Source organism: Gracilinanus agilis, chromosome 1 (assembly GCF_016433145.1).
Source record: "Gracilinanus agilis isolate LMUSP501 chromosome 1, AgileGrace, whole genome shotgun sequence".
Classification (NCBI taxonomy): Eukaryota; Metazoa; Chordata; class Mammalia; order Didelphimorphia; family Didelphidae; genus Gracilinanus; species Gracilinanus agilis.
In genome coordinates this window covers 42,080,111-42,100,910 of record NC_058130.1, presented here as the reverse complement: position 1 = coordinate 42,100,910, position 20,800 = coordinate 42,080,111, and the positions used below count along the sequence as shown (strand labels likewise).

At 33.8% G+C, this 20,800-nt stretch overlaps 1 protein-coding gene across 1 annotated transcript in view; it reads right to left on the bottom strand.

Annotated features, from left to right (window-relative positions):
• Positions 1–20,800, bottom strand: part of CHL1 (cell adhesion molecule L1 like) — a 110,057-nt gene that overhangs the window by 49,078 nt on the left and 40,179 nt on the right. The window contains exons 8-12 of the mRNA XM_044656821.1: positions 19,241–19,425; positions 11,525–11,656; positions 3,466–3,606; positions 2,936–3,047; positions 840–1,006 (exon numbers count right to left, since the gene is read on the bottom strand). Of these exons, the coding sequence (XP_044512756.1) occupies positions 840–1,006; positions 2,936–3,047; positions 3,466–3,606; positions 11,525–11,656; positions 19,241–19,425 (737 nt within the window). The remainder of the gene's footprint in view (positions 1–839; positions 1,007–2,935; positions 3,048–3,465; positions 3,607–11,524; positions 11,657–19,240; positions 19,426–20,800) is intronic.

The window sequence follows — 20,800 nt, the reverse complement described above, 5'->3', positions numbered from 1 at the left end:
CTCTCTCTCTCTCTCTCTCTCTCTCTCTCTCGCTCTCGCTCTCTCTCACACACACACACACACACACACACACACACACACATTCTGTGAAATTACAGTCTTGGATTTCTTCCCTACCATTACTAAAGGGCCTCTAAATGCTTTTGTGTGGGTGTGAAAAGGGTTCTTTGAGTAATTTCTAAACCTAAAAAACAGTAAAGCTGATGGTATGAAGAGCCCCAGAACTTTTCTTTGTGATCTATGAAAAAGTCTCTAATCAATTTGTTTCCTGTTGATTAACTCAAATGGCACCATTGTTATCATATGGCCTAGACTCTCCCACTCATTTCTGTGACTTCACAAAATGAGGCAAAAAGAGACAAAACAGCAATCAACTCAGTGAGGGGAGATGGGAAATCTTTCCATCCTACTGGTCATACTGCCCTTTTACAAAATGAAGTAGGGAACTTTCTACATGCAGTTTTCAAATTATGCCTATGTCAATATTCCCCAAGAAGAGGATTAATTACAAATGGAGAAAATTAAAATAACATAGCGAAAAGAGCAAACCACAGCAGAAATATGAAAATTCCATTCTCTGTTGTTCTTTCTTGATAACAACTTAATATCTACAAATCTATGATACATTCTAAATCATCTTTTATTTTTAAATATTATTTGAAATTATTTGCCTCTTCCTGAATGTCATTTTCTGGACTAGGAATGGTGTTATAATAATTGAATTGAATTTAAAAACTAGAATGCCATTTTCTAGAATAGGAATGGTGTTATAATAATTGAATTGAATTTAAAAACTAGTCACATGAAATTTCTTTGGAAAAAAAAATGGCCTCAAATACCTCTTATTGTCAGATGTGCCGTGACTGCCACCTCTCCACGAGGACTCTTCACCCAACAAGTGTATGGACCAGCATCTTCTTTTGTTGTTTCTTTGATTTCTAAGGTTCCGTCTGGATGTGTAGTATAATGTGAGCCTTCAAGTCTTTCAACTTTTGATGGCTTTTGCCTATTGTTTAATAAAATTATGAATTAATTTAAGGAATTAAGTAATGTTGCATTCTTTTAAAATCAACCTGCTCAAATTTGACTAAGAGGAGGGATGATCTTTTTTAAATTTTATTTTAACCTCAACATTGAGTACATTTATCTTCTTTAATATACAAGCTAATGAATATTTGCTGACATGAATGTATTGATTTCTCTCTACCTAAATGTTGAACCATAGCTTTTTAGAACCGCTCCTCTAACATCATCTATTCCAATCACTTCCTTGAAAATATGATGAGATTGAGGACCAGAGAGAACAAATGACTTAACTAATCTAATTACTATTTTCTAATTTTAAGCTTCTATAAATGGTTGATGGATACAATACTTGTCGGTCCAAATTACATTATTAACTTTTCACAAACAGCAGGGCAGAGGTTGGTCAATAGTAACAATTCAATTAATCCTTTCAGTTTGACTTACCATATTTTTTAAAACTTAATTATGGTGACAGGGTATGAAATGAAACCCACATAAAACAAAGTGGTAAATGAACATTCCTCAATTTTAAATCAATATTTTAGTGTATCTCAAGTCTAGGAACAAATATCCTATTACTAGGGTCTTGGGCCTAAGGAAACCAAAAAACAAAGAATAGGATAAGGGTGATCTTATTTTTAAGGAATTTATTTCCTTTGTTCCATTACCAAAAACTGAGCTCCCCAACTCTTGGAGGTTATAGAATTATCTCTACAGATGTAATTGAGAATATCAAATATACTCATAGAATTATTGTGATAAGATTAAATAGTTAAAATGGACTTCCAAGTTTGGAGTTGCTGAGCAAGGAAAGCACTGAATGTCCTTATTTAAAAAGTAGTATAATTTAGTAGACTTCATTAAGAAATCAAGGGCTTCCTGAAACAGTCCCAGCTGTGGTTGTCTGTATTGCCTTCCCCTTGTGATTTCATTATAGGCCTGTAGGTTCATGGATTTTAAACTTATAGATTTAGATTTAAATGGCTTCTAAGAGTCCATGGAATCTAATCTTCTTATTTTGGAGATAAGAGTTAGGAAATCACATCAAAGTTAGGGAATGTGTTCAAAGTGACATGGCCAATAAGTGCCGAGATTTATCAAGTATTCCCAATTCCACATCCAGTTCCTTATCCCCTGGCATTTTTAAACATATCTATTTCATTTCATATTTCAAAGAAGCTTGATTTCCAGCTTGGGATCACACTATCCAGAATAATAAATCAATCAACAACAATTCATTACATGTCAATTTGTTATATGGGATGATGCTCATTGGAGGGGAAAAGGAAGGATATTGGGAATAACTATGAAGGTATGAAAAACAGAAGACATCAATAAAAACTAATTAAAACTTTTAAAATTTGTTATAGGTCTAGTATGTTTTAGGCACTATGGATACAAGTACAAAGAATGAAGCACTGACAAGTGCAGAGGAAAACTAAAAAAACAAAGATTTGGAGTTAGAAGGACCCTAATATTCCTGCTGCATCTTACTTTTTTGATTTTCCTATGCTTAAACATTTTTGTCTAACAAAGTCAAATTTTAAATCATGCCACTAACCTTTGTGGGCCTGACTATGAGAAAATCATTGCAAGTGTCTGGGTCTCTGTTTCCTCAATTATAAAGTAAAGAAGTTAAACTAAATAACTTTTAAGTTCCCTCCTGACTCTAAAAATTTGAATTTTTTTTTTATTAAAATTCAATTTCATGGTGGGCTAGCAGTACCAGATCTTAAACTGTACTATAAAGGAATAATCATCAAAACAATCTGGTACTGGCTAAGAGATGGAAGGGTGGATCAATGGAAAAGACTAAGGGTATACTGGCATTTTGGGTAAGAACTTTTTTTTTTACAAAAACTGATGGGAAAACTAGAAAATAATATGGAAAAAAATCAAACCAACTTACCAAGTAATCACAGCAGGAGGTGAGGCAAAAACCTCACAAAGTAAGAAAGCACTGTAACCAACCACAGCAGCATATCCTTCATCATCTGGGGTTTGCATCAATGGAGAAATATCTATAAATCAAATCAGAATTCAAATCTTATATTTTGACTTCAAAGTTAAAATACAATACTTAAAAATCATACCATTTGTAATATACTTATATATATATATTATAAGAATATAACAAATATAACACATAATAGAGAATATAATAAAATTAACTCTATGTTTTTAAATTATCCAGTCAGAACCATCATCTAAATGAATATATATTTGGAAAGATCTGTTTTTCTTTGGCATCATATACTCAATGATAATGAGAAAAGAAGAAAGTAATATGTTTTGAATATTATATTCCCCTTATTTGTTTGTGCTATTAAAATGCAAGCTAGACTAATTAATGAAATAAGAATTTTATGTTGGCAAAGTTTTCCTCAAAATATTCCTCTCACATCCCAAATCTATAATCTGTTTCATAAGTTCACTTACCTAATACGTTGATATTGGCAGTGGCGAGAATCTTGCCATGTACATTTGTGGCTTCACACTGGTACACACCAGTATGATTCAACTGAACATTGCTGAAACTGATTTCTCCTGGGAAGAACACAATTCCTGGTAGTGGGTGTTCTTCTGAAAGACATTAAGACATGTAAATTTGAAAAATATGCATTATACACTCATAGATAATTGATTAATACTATCACGTAGTTTATTAAAGCATATATAAGAAAATTCCCAATATTTGCTCATTAAAATCTTGCCTGTTTTATATTCTAACATATTCCTAGTTTCCTTCTCTTAGGCAAAGCCTTCTTGACCAAATCTCCCTTATGGTGGGTTCCTGCACCTCTTGAGGTATAAAGCAGATAGAAAATCACCAATCCCCCTTCTATAAAAAGAAGTTTTGAAAGCCTTTGTATTACTCTTTACTGGTTGTAATTATTCTCATCTGTTAATATTTAGCTATCTGGGTCAAGTTTAAAAATCTCACCTTGCTCTCCATCCATTGCTTATAGAAATTACAGTGTAAGGTTTTTGAGGGCAGGAAATATTTCACTATTATATTTGTATCTCTAGCACCTAACACAGTTGTTGACACATGGTAGCTGATAAATAAAGATTTGGGGGATATTTATAAATATATGTTGATATACATATATTCATGGAGAGAGGTATAGCATTTGTGCATTTGCATGTAAATATGTATAGATGCATAGTATGCATATATATTAGAATACTATATGTTTATATTATATGCATCTATACATTAGTACACTATATGTTTATATTATATGTATATTGTGTAAGAAATAAAATAGATATAAAGGGATAGAATTAAAAATATTGTGGTTTTAAAAAATTTATTGGTAGTAATTAGAAAAATGAAGCCACGTGCCATGCTGACCCCTATCCAGTTATCTCCCTTCCCCATCCTGGGGAAGAGGGAGGAGTAACAGCCAACTATAAAACAATAACGTAACCACGTGAACATGGGGGCACAGGAAAGATCAAAGGGGATTTTGGAAAAACTAAGGACATATGGGGGATGAAGTCCAAAGTTCAAAACCTCCATTTATACAATTGCCAACATGCATTTGCAAATGCATACATATACTGTATATGTATTGGTAGTGGATATTATTATTATGGATAGATGTATATGTGTGTGTATCTTATAGAATTTAAGCAGCTTTCCCAAGATCAGACAGGAAGTATTTGATTGGAATTTTAACCCAGGTATTCCTGAATCTATGCCTCGTTCTCTATTAGAGTAGGCTTTCTCTTCCTTTTATCAAATTGAACTTAATTTAATTCCATAAAATTTGAAGCTGTGATTGCATTTTGGGGCCAACCAAGTTCTAGAATGTGACACCTTTCCAATCTTAGCAACTAACTTTTTTAATATCACTGACCCTCCAACCAGAAAATATGTATTCTCTGTTCGCTCTCTTTTTTCTTCATCAGTCAGTGAAATAGTCAATCAGTCAATATTTATTAATCACCTATGATATTTTAGACTCAGTGGTAGTTGATAGGGTTATATAATACCAATTATGAAAACAATTTCTACTCTTATTACCCTTTCATTTCATTTAGATTAGATTCTCTATATGCTGGCTTAATTTCTGTTGCCTTCAAACTACCCTTGTCTCTCTCATCCTCAAAACACTCTCACTTGACCTATCTATTCTCTAAGCCATCATGTCCTCCCTTTGTGATTTAACTTCTTTAGAAGACCCTTGAAAAACTGTACTCCTACTCTTCTCCCTCTCTCTTCTCTTTACTCTCTACCATTGGGCTTCTGATCTCATAATTCAACTAAAATTGTATGTTCCAAATTATCATTTATCCCACAATTACCAAATTCAATAATCTTCAGTCCAGATCCTTTCAGCCTCTCTACGGTATTCATAACTTTCTCATCCTGTATACTTACACCTTCCTAGAGTTGTTTAATTTAATTTTGTTTTGGTGGCACTCTTATTACCTAGTTCTCCCCATCTTCTCTGCCCCTTGTTTCTCTTTCACTTGTCTGTCTGATTTCTATCTCATTCTTTTTTATTAGATTTTCATTCATGCCACATCCTCTAACTTTGTATATCTCCCCCCCCCCCACAACCCCACCAAGACTCTGTCTAGGGCACTCTTTTCCTTTAGCTTTATACTATATCCCTACAAATTATCATGTTATCCATTTTCATATCATATCAATCCCATTGATTCTCATGTTATCCATTATCATATCTATGAAGATCTTTCCAGATCTATGTATCCTGCCCTATTTTCTTTCCTTAATTGTAGGGATATATCTCCACCTGAACCTTGGGAAACTAGAACTGGGCAGGCCATGGGAATCTGACATAACTCATTATCATTTCCCTTGCCCCTTCTAAACTTTCCTGTTATATTTTAGGTACAACTATACTCCCAAGCATGCAATCTTGCAACATTAATGCCATCTTTCACTCCTTACTTTTACTTACTCCAAATATCCACTGTGTCATATCTTGTCATTTCTACCTTCATAACATCTCTCATGAACATCCTCCTCTCGCCACTCACATAACACACAAATATGTCTGTATATATATATATATACATATATATATATATATATACATATATATATATATGTGTGTGTGTGTGTATATATGTGTGTGTATATTTCTATCTAAATCTATATGTGTAATATATTTAGTTATTCGTATATTGTCTCACCTGTCTTCAGAACTTAATAAAGAGCCTAGCACATTGTGTTCCATATTTTTTTTTTTTTGCTGATTTAATAATTGACTGGAATAAAGGTTGTATCTATGAGAAACAGGGACATTTCCAAGAGGCTCAGTTTAAAGAGAAAGGCAATGAATTCTGCTTCGTTCCTGATGAATATGGTTCTCTCCAAAACATCATGTTTTGAAATGTTCAGTAGGCAACTGGTGATATGATACTGAGGGTCAGTAGGGAGACTAGCACTGTTTACACAGATCTGTGAGTCATCTATATTGATATGAGTGATAATTAATACTTGGAGCTAAGGTCATCAAATTAACATAATATAATTGACATCAAAATTATCTATTATTGCCCTCTGCTAGATTTTAAGCCCCTTGATTCAGGGAACATATTATTAATATTTATCTCCTTCACAGTATAGAGACAAAGGAATTCATATAGTAAACACTTGAAAAATGTCAAATGTAATAATAAATAAAATAATGAATGCTTCTTGAGGAGGAATGTTTCATTTCTTTTTCTTTCTTTGCAACCCCCATGCCTAACACAGTGTGTGATATGCTATAAATGCTTATTGTGTTGAACTGAATTAGCATCCAGACTTTTTGCCCTTCTGCAAACCCAGTGTACTCCTATTTTTATCTGTCATACTTGCTATTTCCATTACCTCATGCCTGATGCCCCCCACTCTATTTTTATGTGTTTCTATGCTAACCATCCTTTGGGTGCTAGAAAAAAATTCTACTCCCTATCAGAATTACTATAGTTCACAGTAAACTCTCACCCTCCTCCAAACTTCTAGAGCTCCTCACCTTGATATTTCATTATTTCATATATCTGAAGCTCCAGGAAGTCAAAGACTGTGGAGCCTCATATTATTTTCTATATTGTACTATACATTGAAAAGTGCTATGTCATACAAAGTCTTTTCAATAAAATAGAATCTGTTTGAATTTTTCCTCAAGATAAGGAGAGAAATACACATATACAAACAAATGTGTTCACATACTTGTATATACAAATATGAATATATACATATAAATTAGTAGGTCAGACTCTTGTACGTTACCTATTATATCAGATATCAGATCTGGCATTAGTGAGCTAAACAAATGTCTTGATATCTCAAGTCTATATTCTATCAGTTAATGTATAGAGTTGCCTCAAAATTGAGAGAGGATGGCCAATGACAAAAAGACAAAAAAGAAATTGAGGTCCATTAAAATAGATCTTTTGAGTGTGTGAATTCTAGAGTCGTATCCAAATATCAGTATCAGTAAGCCTCAAGAATTAACACAAGGTTATAGATTTTAATTTTAAAAGAATATCTTAAAGAAGGCTGAGCCTAACCTTGTTACTGTATAGATGAATATCTGAGGCTCTGAGATAGTAAATGAATTGTCCAATGTCACACAGATATTCGGTATCTGAAGAAAGCTCTGAACCCTGATCATCCTGACTCCAAGTCTAGTGTCATATATACTATAGGACAGTTCTTCAGAGCTTTAAATATCCATATAATTCTTCTCTGTTTCTTTTTAGATGTTTATTTAACTGAGGACAGTATATGGAGTCTGAAAAAAGGGGTCTGAATCTCATCTAGCTATAGTACCTACTATGCCCATGGCTTTGGGAAACTCACTTAACCCTTAAAGGTCCAAAATTCCCTCTTTGTAAAATTTATAAACCTCCTTCTGACCTTCAGGTTCAAGATCTTTGAAGTTGTTTTTTGTTTATTTTAAAACATAACACTATTGACTTTGAAGAATTTTCTTTAGGTGATGTTTTGTTTTATTTTGTTTTATTTTACTTTTTATTTTGGATCTAAGTCAAATAACAAAGTCTTCCTAAATAGTTAATGTCTTCTTCATTTTATTTTGCCACTTGACATGCCTATTAAGAGACTGTCATCTCTATCCTGAAAAGCATATAAGATCATCATATTTCTATCTTTCTGAATAAAAACAACGATGTGCCTTGAATATCAGGGAATCAGATCTGGAAATGTTTTTTCCTAGCTCTAGTTGTCACTGAATGAAGGATGTTTGATATATATATATATATACATATATATATGACTCATTTAAAATTATGCTCTGACATATTCTATTGTAATTCTTAATCTTTAAAGTCAATAAGTATTATTCTCTCTTGCCTAACTACATGCTTAATTTATTCATGGATTCATTCCTTCAAAATAATTCATTAAGAATCTGTAGAACCTGTTTGGTGGAGGCACCAAAAGATGCCTGAAGAGCCTTCACTGGATCATGAAGATCCAATTTGAACTTTGGGGCACAGTTGATCTGAACTATGGGGTTGGATGCAATTATTTTGAATGGACAGTTTATGCCAGAAAGGGGGACTGCCCCCTTAATGGTTTTTTGTCAATGTACCGAACATTGGTTTTGTTCTTTCTCCCTTTTATCTCTAAATTATTGTAAACTCTAATTTGATTATATTTTCCTGATCCATTGGGGAGATTTATCTCCCAAAGGATCACAGGGGGGTAATGTGTTAGTTAAAATCACCTGGGGTTCTATTTGGAAGGATTGAACCTCAATATAGTGTTTGACAAACTTCTGTGGACCTGTGGGGGTCCTTAAAACTACATTTCCCGTGGTCCAACAGGTTTCATGGGTTTCCTGTTTTGGATGACGTATTCAAGGTGAGGGACTGTTTGAAATTAGGGGGAAGTGACTTGGGACTTCCTCTTTAGTTACCTGAGCTCGAGGAGAGAGGAAGGTAAATGGCTGAGGTGAGGTTGGAATAGGTTTTTCTTACAGGCGCGTGGTCAGTTTATCTCTATCAGCATGGCTTTTATTAAAATACTATTCTCCCTTTTGATCTCGGCCCTCATCATTTTTAATCAGAACAAATCTTTCATTTGCAGAGTATCATACTAGAAACTTAGGGAATTACAAAATTTAGATAATCTTCCTGCCCTAATGGATCTTATAATCTAACAGAGAATAGCAGTCAGAAATAGACAAAAAATTATCAATAAATAATTCTGATAGGAAACATTTGTCAAGCAGAAGCAGCTACCATGTACCTTCTCTATGAAATCATCTCCAATTTACTTTGCACATAGGCTTTTCATATATTGTTCTATTCCACTCTATTCATATATTTGTATGGTGTCTCCTCCCTTTGACTATTAGGTCCTTGAAGACAAAGATTGTCTTTTTTCCTTTGAGTGTCTTCAGTACGTAGTACAGTGCCTGACACTTATGCCAGTTGACAGACTACCTGACTGACAAACGTCCACTTGCAGCTATAAAATTATGGTAAATATACATCAAGACCCATTATTTCATCAACATAGGTTCTCCATCCAAAGGATAATAATAATGATAATAATAATAATCTTACTCCATAAATCACCATAGTTAAAACTATGAAAGCCTAGTGATCTACCTTCTGATGACAATGTGCTATATATTTCAACTAGACAGGCTAGTCTTGGTAGACCAATCACAGTCAGTCTACCATGGATAATCCACAAATCCTTTGCAGAGCGGTAATCCCTTTCAAGGTGTGTATTCTACTTGTATGCAGCCTTCAACCTCCATATCTCAAAGAGAGTAAGATTCTTGAGAGCAAGGAATGTTTCATTCTTTGCATTTGCAACCCTAGCACTCAATACCAGGTTAGAGATGCAATAAATTCATGTTGATTCCTTATTTTCTAATTTTATCAGCTTTGTGGAAAGAATAATTAGTATACCTAAAAAAAAAAGTTTTATGTTAATGTTATTTTTTTCTGAAGAAAAAAAATTCTGTTTTGCCTTTCCTCATAGGAATAGACCATTCTTTGTCTATTCTAGACCTGCTCCACTTCCTGTAGGTTTTATGAACATAATGAAGAGTCAAACATATATCAAGTCTATACATAGTTCCATATAATTTAATGTACCACCTTGTTTATGAAGTCTGATTTATATGCTCTTATCCATCAATATGATCAGAACACTGGATCAAAAATGGTGATAATACATGATAGAAAGTAGGCTCTGCCATCCTGACCTCTTTATCTTTAAATTATAACTAAGACAATATATAAATAAGCAATGTAGTAGAAAAAAATTAAAACAGAAAGCAAATTAAAGAACAACATGCAATTGATGGAAAGTGCCATGAATAAACATATTCTTCCCAAACTATAATAATAATATTTGCATTGTGTTTTCAAACTTGGGTACAATTTTGACAGATGTAGATGAGCTAAAGCACTCAAATTAGAGGAAATAGTGTATGTGTGTGTGTAAAACATAAAGGGTTGAAAGCTTGGAATATTTACAACTGATAAACACAAGCTTAACTTATGCATGTGTTTAAGAAGAATAGAGGCATCAAACGCATAGCCTCAGGACCAAGCTTGTAGGGCCCTAAGCAGTTAAAAATATAATTGGGAAGTATTCATCAAAACAAATAAAAATACAGTGCATAACAGATAATTTTAATTTGCAGTTTTCTAAGTCAATGTGGTCCCAAGTAAACTATTTCTATTTGGATTTGATGTCATTGGTGTTGAGAAATTAAAAAAGATAAAGTTGGCAAAGTGAGTTTAGTGGAAGATGGTAGAAAGTCTTGAACGTCAAGTTAAAGAGTTTGCATATTTCATAACATTAACATATAGCTTATTTTATGTATAGTCATTATTCTCTCCAGAAAGCTGATCAAACTAGTAAATAAGCAACCAATATATATTTATTACATGTCCAACCAGGTATTTGGTGTTAGGGGTGCAAATGCAAAGAATGAAATATTCTTTGCTCTCAACTTCAACTACAGAGTTCATGGACAAGAGGAAGCCATTAAAAAGGTATGTTTTTATCTAGTCCTGGGTTAAAGGATGGGTTTCAGAGGAGAGTGACTAGAACTGGAGTGATGAGTTAACTTCAATAATCCAGCCTAGGGATATTGAAAGCTTGGGTTAGGCAACTGGCCAAAGAAATAGAAAGAAGGAAGAAATACAAGAGATATTTTGGGGCAGAATCAAAACATCTGGGAATTCATTAAATTTTGGAAGTAAAATGAATGGAAGTAAAAACAAATATTGGGGATTTTTTTTTCAACTGGGTATCCAGAGAAAATGAGACTCTCAAGAGACAAAGCAAAGTCAGAGGGTGGAGTCTATATTATACAGAATTGTTTACTTTGGTCTAGAATAGGAAACATGAGAATAGACTCATCTAACTACTCTTGAATTTGGATTTATTTATCTGATTTAACATACTGAGTTCAATTCACTCCACTAAGCTATAAACTTTGATAGTCAATAGGTAAGAGAATTTAATAGCACTCACTATTTATAGGTAAACCATTGATTTTCCACTCTATTTCAGGAGCAGGTTCTCCTTCAGCTTCACATAGCAGGATTCCATTGCTCCCGATGCTTAATACAGCACTTTCAGGTTTCTTTGTCCACCGAGGAGGTTCTGGTGAGAGAATAAACACCAAGAAAACAAGTTAAAAATGTCATATGTTGAGAGTACTGGAGATTCCATGATCATCCAGCAGATGGCAGACTCCATCAAGTATTTCTCTGCATTTTTTTTTTTGTTTTTGTTTTTTGTTTTTCCCCCTTTCCCAATGACACTGTAGGAGTAGTAAGCTAAACGCGTCATCTTACTACCAAAACATTTTATCATTTTTTGTGTGTGATCATTAAATAGAACAAAAATAACTTACAAAAATACACAAATATAACCATTGTCCTTAGTTCCAGAAATACCTTTCCTCATCAGTATGGAGCTGGAGGTAGAATAGTCAGATGGTATACTCATTTAGTGCTATTCTGTGCTTCAGGAAGTCTGACCAACAGGACATGTTTCAAGATTTGTGTTTTTGGAAAAAATCTCTTGAATGGCAAAATACTTAAAAATACAATAGGAATAAAACAGCTTTTATTGCATATGTTATACAATTCATTTTTTTTCCTGAAAAACTTCTATCTTTTGCAAAGCACTCTGGCTTACAGGTAGAGAACTGGTCACCAAACGAGGACATCTTGTTTTCAAGTCTCATCTCTGACCAGAATTGTCCATATGACCCTATATAAATCCACCAACTTCTAAAGGTGCTAGCGATTCTATAAGAGACACTGAATATTTGGCAGAAGGTGCCAGACTTTATTGACAGAGGATATTCTAATTTCCGAGTTCTCTAAACCAAAGGGAATCATAGGTCCAATTCCTATCTCTACTTTAGAATTAGATAACAAATTTTTAAGTCTTAATATGAATTAGAATTAAGCTTTGTTTCTTTCATTGAAATGATATTTTCACATTTTATCATCTTTTCAGGAAGAGAAAATGAAGAGTTAAGGCATTAATAGTTTGGTTTCATTTTAAAATTGCATAATTTTTTAATATTTGCCCATACACCACCCCCCCTGCACTAATGGATTTTTATTTCCTATGAAACTGAACTTTTATTTTAAAAGAAAAGAGACTAAAGTGGATTGTTAAAAAAAAACAACACTTAAGACAAAACTATTTACACAAGAAAAAGAGAAAGTGAAAGAAAGGGCACAGAGGTAAAGGTATGAAAACAACGCTAATAAATTCCTGTCTGAGCAAGAGAAAACATTTACTCCTAGGGTATGGGCATGATGCTTTAATTGTTTGCTTTTCAGTTGAAAAGAGGTGTGTCTTTGTAAATGTGAATTCAGAAGCTGTGCTTTTGGTAAACTATAAAATAACCAACATGAAATTTCTCTAGCTCCCAAAGGTATTTTACATTCTGCATTACTATTATTAGTTTCACATTTGAGTTGAAAAAAAAAAAAAGTCTTCTTGCTTGATTTCAGTCTTTTCCAAATGATGACATTCCATTAAATGTGGGTAAAATACGAATTCATGCAACAAATAAAACTTTTACTATTCAGAATGCAGGATTCTCTAAAAGCTAATGCTTCCAGGAGTTGGCAGACTAATTTGGTCTTCTCATCACAGTACTAGAGTTAGCTAAAGTTAACAGTGCTAGAGAATGGGCATCTTCATCAAGATGAGGTTAATTCCCATCCCTGTTCTATTCCATCCAATATTTCTTATTGCCTATCCCTATCTACTTTATTGTAGCACAACTACCAAATTTTTAGAACAGGAAGGAGCTCTGAAACTCTTTCAATTTATATGTGATGAAATCTCAGAGACATGAAGAAGCTTCACCATATTCATCACACACAAAGATAGGAGCAGAGCTGATGTGGGAAATCAGATTTTCAGATTCATGAGCGAGTGTTTATCCACGTCACCCAATGGGCAAAGATATGCCACAAACATATGATTTAGAAGCTCATATGACTAGAGATGGAAGAGATGGTATAAGTCACACAGATCCACTGCCTCATTTTACAGACAAGGTAACTGAGAGGGCAAGTGTCTTGTTCAGCAGGATCATACAAGTTATTTACTCATCTATCTGACTGTAGGGTATACAGCAAACGATTTTAAAATTACCATACTATAAACACACCAGAAAAATCATATTTTCTTTCCTAATTTTTTTCTACTCTTCATATTAACATGTATGTATGTTCAGTGGATTGTATTTAATATATTTACATACACACATATACACATATACATGATGCACACATGAGTACCTAGCTATATTTAGACATAGGTGTGAATATATAGTATATATGCACATTATGCTTTTAATAATAAAATATATAGTATGGGTTTGAATGTGTCCATATATACACATTTGTGTATGTATACATACACGTGTATATACCATAATTCAAGAAGGAGGTGGTGAGAGTGGGTGATTGAGGGAGGATGCAAGATTTATAGAGAAAGCAGCTAGAAGGTATCATGGATATAGGCTAGACCTGGAGTTAGGAAAACCAGAGTTCAAATCTGACCCCTGACATATCCTACTTCTGTGACCCAGAAAAAGTCACTTAATCACTGTGCTTCAGTTTCTTAATCTGTAAAATACTGATAATAAAAGCTTCTGCCTCACGCATGGTTGCTAAATGGACCAACTGAGTTAACATATATAAAGCATTTTGCAAACCTCAGTAGTGATGATGGTGGTGGTGATGATGGTGATGGTGGTGATGATGGTGGTAGTGTGGTGTTGGTGGAGGGAGTCAAAGTATGGAGGGGAAAGAGCTGATTTCTAGGACATGGAAAATACTGCTCTTCATTTTCTGACGAGGCAACTCAGCCTATTCTACCACCATGCTGAAGAAAACCTTCAATGTCTCTACCCTTTTTGGTCTACTTGTACCTTTTCCTTTATCTAATCATGTCACCCCTTGTCCCCATAAATAAATATTAATAAACTCTGGTGGCTCCCTACTGCCTCTAGCAACAAACACAAAATGTTTGGCAATCAAAATCTCTTATAATCTAGTCCCCTCCTATCTTTCTTGTGTCCTGCCTTACTCTGTCATATATTCTTCCATCCAATGGTATTAGCATCCTGGCTCTTCTATGAATAAGACACTCCATATCTCCTATCCATGCATTTTCTCTGGCTGCCTGACCCTATGCCTAGAACACGGTCCCTTCTCCATTCCAATTATTGACTTCTCTGGCATCTTTTAAGTCCCCACTAAAATTCCACCTTCCATAGGAAGCCTTCCCCCAAATCTAAATTTTAGTGTCTTCTTTCTGCCAATTATTTCCTATTTATCCTGTAAATATCTTGTTTTGTACATATCAATTTGTATGTTGTCCCCTTCATTAGACTGTATGCTCCTTATTAAAAGAAATTGAGTTTTATTTCATTTCTATTTCCCCAGCCCTTATCATAATGCCAAGCACATAATAGGCACTTGATAAATATTTACTGATTAACTGACTGATTGATTATCCACACCAGATTCTCTCATAATTGTGATTAAGGATGGAGTGGGCTTCTCAATTATTTCTGCTTTTGTAATTGAGGAATTGACTACAGTGTAAACTACTATTTGGTCATGAAGAAGTATGAAAAAGGATGGTATGAAGTTAGTTGAATGAAACTGAAAATAAATATATTTGTTACCATTTGTCCTGAAAAGCTTACAACTAGTATAAGAGAAAGTGCAACAAATGGCCTTCCCTCACTTCACCCGGCCCCTACCTCTGCCCTTGAGAGCTGTCACCTCTCCCAAGATGCTCAACAGTTTTTCATTAATGTTTGGATCCTAAGCTTCAGAACAAACATATTTCAGAAAAAATGTACAAAATAATTGAGTGTGTGTATATGTTTTATACTAATGTGGTTCATTGCTTGGGTGTCATTTTTAATTATATGACTTATAACCGTGGGATCAAAGTTGTAAGACTTAATGGACTTCTAACTCCCTCCTTCCACAGATCAGCAAATTAATTTACTAATGAGTGGCAAACATTTATAAAAAAAAAAAAGGAAGTCTTTTTTTGGTTTGTTTGATAAAAGATATTTGCTTCAAAGTGGGTGTTTTTTTGATGGAGAGGGTTGGGAGGGGGTAAAAATAATTTCGCATTATTTTCTTGGTGGCCTGAAATGTGCCAATCTCAGGGTCATTCCATCCTTTCTTTCTAGTATCATGGTCTTCTCCCTTATGGTGACTGTCCCACTTTTGCCTCAGTTTCTCATCATGCTCCCATAGGACAGTAATTATATCCACAAAACCCATAATGTTCCTCTAAATAAAGTTCAATTAATTTCACTCAGAAACTCAGTTGTCACTTTCTTGGAAGTGAACAACTTGCCAGATTATAATTGATTTTCCTAAATGACATGTCAATAGCAATAATAAATATCATATTAAGCGATACCATAAAGTGCCAGGGAATATTTTGTCTTTAATGGTAATACTATTAAATTTTGTTTACAACTACTTTATAACTACACACATTTATATTTATATGTAGTTTTAAAACCCTGGTCAGAAGATTGGATTATTTTTAAAGTCTAAAAAAAAAAGGATAACATACAAGATGAATACAACAGGTGCCTTGGTAAAGTCACAAAGAATGAAAAGGAAATAGACTTGACTCTCAAGTCCAGTTGGTGTTTCATTGAATTAGCTTTTTATCTTCATTCTTTTTCAGGGGTGGGGGGCAGGTGGGAACAATAGAATCAGGAGGATAAAAGACATTAATCAAAAGAGAGTACATCCCCCCATTCTCTCACATAGACAAATGATTAATTGTAATGTTTATCACTTTCAGACTTAAGAAAAGAAGTCTTTTTTTTTTTTTTTTGGTTGTATCCAGCTTTCACTTAGATTTGTGAAGCAGAGCTCTTGATACATAGAACCAAGAGACACCTATAGTATTTATTCTTCGGAGAAAAGGATTTAATGATTCTTGTAAAAACACTATTTACATCTCAATAGATTTAATAGCTGTTTTATGAATAGTGACAATAATTTGTTCAGGGAGCCTATGGGAACATAGAATCCTATGGTCAACATTTTGAATTCCTTAATTAATTTTGCATTCAAGATATTTTCTTTCATTTTTTTTACTCCTCCATTTCCCTTGAAAGCTTCATTTTTACAGTCAAGAAAACCTTGGCCAGATTGTTAAAATATTCAGCTACTGTAGCATGATTCCAGACCATCTGGAAGGATTTCTAATAGTCAGCAACTTGGAGGTTCACAGCAATGAACAATTATCCATGTCTGAGAGTTATGTTTCCACGAATATATGTGAAAGTGAAAATACTCATTTTGTACTGAATATCACAGTATGGCAATATGATTGTCCATTAAAGAATTCTAGTAAGGGTAGGGGGAATACTAAAGCAAAGACTTCTTCACCTTCTCCCTCCCTCTGGATTTCTTTCTGAAGGTGAGTTAGAGTTCATACAAGAATAGTGTCTATTAGCAGATAGTAGTTTAGGTGTTAAGTGTATTTACCCTTAAGTGCATGATTTTATTTTTGTTGTGCCAAAGAAATTGATGTTCCTAGGTCTGGTTTTCACTCTGCCTAACGAACTTTATCTGAGGATAAACACTAGGTAGTGACATCAAAACAGCATTTGTTTTAGAAATGACACATTCTACACAAAGTTCCAGTTTTCTTTCTTTTACATTAAAATGAAATTTGTTTTTTAACTTTAACAAACTCAAAATATTGGTCCAATCCAAAAGGTGAGATTAGAATAGCTTTCTTTCAAAATCATACTCTATTAAAGAATCCATGTGAGACTTCAGGCAACAATGTCCTAACTATATGCAACAACAGTTTTTCCTACAGAAAAACAGGAAAGAGATACACAAATGAGGCAACTATGCAAATGACTGTCTTTGCCATTAACAAAATTATGTCTAATTGTGTATTTGTGTAGTAAAACCCTTGATGGATAAAATGCCTCAAATTAGGAAGTTGAATAGCATTCAAAATATGAAGTCACAGGATGATTAAGGAACTCTTATTCCTGCCTTGCAAAGAGTCAAAATGCCTAACTGACTTCCACACTTGAACCAATGCCACTATTGGATAATTCTTCATTCTGAATTCACAAATTTTAACCAAGCATCTATCTATTAAAAGACTCAACATAAATAAAGGAAAACAATTTAAAATTCTTTCATTTTTCAATCTTCGTAAGAAAAAAAAAATTTCCACCTTACAATATATATCAATCAACCCAATTAGGATCTGTTTGGGAGAAATATTCACAAATATCAGAAATGCTACTTATTATCTTCATTGTGCTACTTATGATAGGATGTGTTATTTGTTTTCTGTGTTTCATTTTGCAGTATTTTCAATTAAAAGTAAGAAAAAGGAGCATGTAGACCATGGGCAAGTGATATTTATGTCTCAGTTTCCACATCTATAAAGATAGGATTAGACAGGATGGTCTCTGTGGTCTTTTCCAGCTCTAAAAATATTATTCTATTATCATATGATTATGCTTTCCCATATTGCTTAAGACTCCATATTGTCAGAAATTAAGATTATTATTGAACAGAAAGAACAAAAAATGAATGTATTATTTAATCAAATGACTCTTCTTTCTAAATTTCTCTAAGTATACAATTTCCTTTGAAATATGTTACCCTTTCATGGAAATTTATTACTGAAAGGGGACTTAGAGGATTATGAGGCAGTCCAATCCCTTCACATGAGTTCTAGATCAGTAAAATGACTTAACCAAGGCAAATAATGAGCTAATCCTATAGCTGACACTAGTATAAAACTAGTCCAGTTATTTGTTAAGATTTTAGGATCTGGTACAGCCTTAGAGTACATATAATGGAAATTCATTCTCACAAAATAAATGGTAAAAGGCATCATATGGAATGACCCTATTATAGCTTTAACCTATCCCAGACTAAAAGTTACATAAGGCTAGGATTGAATGAAAAATTTAACATAAAATATTTTTGTTTAGGTGAATGGTGCCATGGATTGATTAATTATTAGAAATGGAGATATGAGGTAATATCTGGTGTTTTGATGATTCTGCTTAATTTGTTTTTTTTTTTTTTGTATTTCAATTCCTGTGCCATGTATATAATTACAGATGAGCACACGTGTATGAATATGTATTTTGGGTAGCTAGCAGGCACAACAGATAGAGTGCTATCTGGAGTCAATAAGTTTTATCTTTTTGAGTTCAAATCCAGACTTAGACAATTGCCAACTATGTGACTCTGAATAAGTCACTTAACCTAATTGCCTCAACTTTCTTATCTGTAAAATGAACTGGAAAAGACAATGGCAAGCCATACAGGTACTTTTGCCAAGAAAACCCCAATGAGGTCACAAAGAATCAGACACAACTGAAAAATGACTAAACAACAATCTATATGTGTGTGTGCGTATGTATGTATGTATATATATATGGCATGAGCCTGTATGTTTGTATAGGTGTATATATTATACATATCACATAATTTAAATATACATCTATGCATATACATGTACAAGTGGATATTGATATGCATGATGTTCCAAAAATCTAATGATATTTAATCTATGAAAGCTTAAATTACTTTTGGAACGTACTAGATAGACACTATTTGAACATGCACACAAAATCAAAAGGTAAGAAATTATTTGGAATGGAAATAGTACCTTCTACAGTAACCCGGAATTCATGAATGGCAGTCCCTTTATAATTCTTGGCCATGCAGCGGTAATGTCCTTTATCCAGGTGAGTGACCTGTTCAATCTTCAACGTCTTTCCAAAATTTTCTCGTGCTTCTCTTCCCTTGGGCAAATCTTCACCCATCTTCATCCAAGTGATCTGTGGAGTAGGCCTACAAAATTACAAAACAGATTGACTAATAATGGCAAGGAAAAACTCCCTCCAAATTTCCAATGACTATACCTACTAGGAAAGCTTCTACATGGAAGACATCTCTATACCCACCTTAAATGGCAAGGAGAAATTACAGAAACACAAAGGCAAAAGAGTGACAAGATATTCTGAATTTCTACAGTTTTCTGGAGATAATCTCCACGAAATCCCAAAGATCAAGGACTATGTATCATTATTCTAAATTTGTTATTCCCCTTCCCAAGAGACCTATGTACTATGGAGTATAAAATAAGTGAGACTCAATGACCTAGGGATCATTTTAGTCAATAAAAATAAATTTTAATTTTGATTTGAAATCCTCATTTCCTTTAAAATGAATAAGTGTAGGATTCTAGGAATCTATTTTATATAAATATTGTATTTTCACTTGGACTATGTGGGAAATTTTGTGCTTTTGAGGTATGAATTGACTACTAAATAATATCTCCATTTTTAAAAGAAAAAATAAACTAGCAAGAAAACCATCAACTTGAGCTGTCTATTAGTAACCAGTTAGTGAACCTCCTTCATGTGATAAATTTGGCCTACATTATAAGAAGGTATCTCAAATTATACTTGACCTATATGTTAAGTTCTCCTGACCAACAACAACCAAAATTTTATTCCACAAGTTTCACCATTTACTTTGTCTTTTATGTAAGCCCAGTGTCTCAACTTGTGCCTTCCAGTTACAGCTCTAGGTCTGGGGCCATTTTGATAAACCATCCCTGGCAAGATCAGTTTTCACAATTACAACTATTTGCTATACACACTAAAGGTTCAGTAGTAAAATAGGGTACAACATGGAATAAGAAAAAACACTAACAAATGTTGCATTAACAACAGAATGGGAGAAGACCCAAGACCAAACACCAAGTATCACCCATCCATTTGAGACTTACAAAATCTGCTGGGCTTTCCTTAAAATGTAACTTAAAAACTCACACTAAATGCACTTGGAAGTGAGAGAGAATGGAGAGATCAAGTCACTTTTCCCAGAATCATGTATGTACAATCTCTCATAGGGAAAATTTCAGTATAGCTATTTCTGAGTCCGAGGCTAGTTGTCTATTAAAGTCACAAGTAATACTCCTTTAACTCATCCTTTAAAAAAACCCATAAGAAGTGCAATCATCAGCTTCCACTTGCCTGAGCTTTCTCAGAGTTCATGAAAATGACCCAGATGGTCTTATCTCTCCCTGCCCATAGCAGCGTGTACACACTAAAGTCTGCCTGCTGGCACTACTACATCCCCAATCACCTACCTCTGCCTTACATCATCAAAACAGCTCTCTCCTATTTTTCTAGGATTTGGGGACTGAGAACACTCTGCA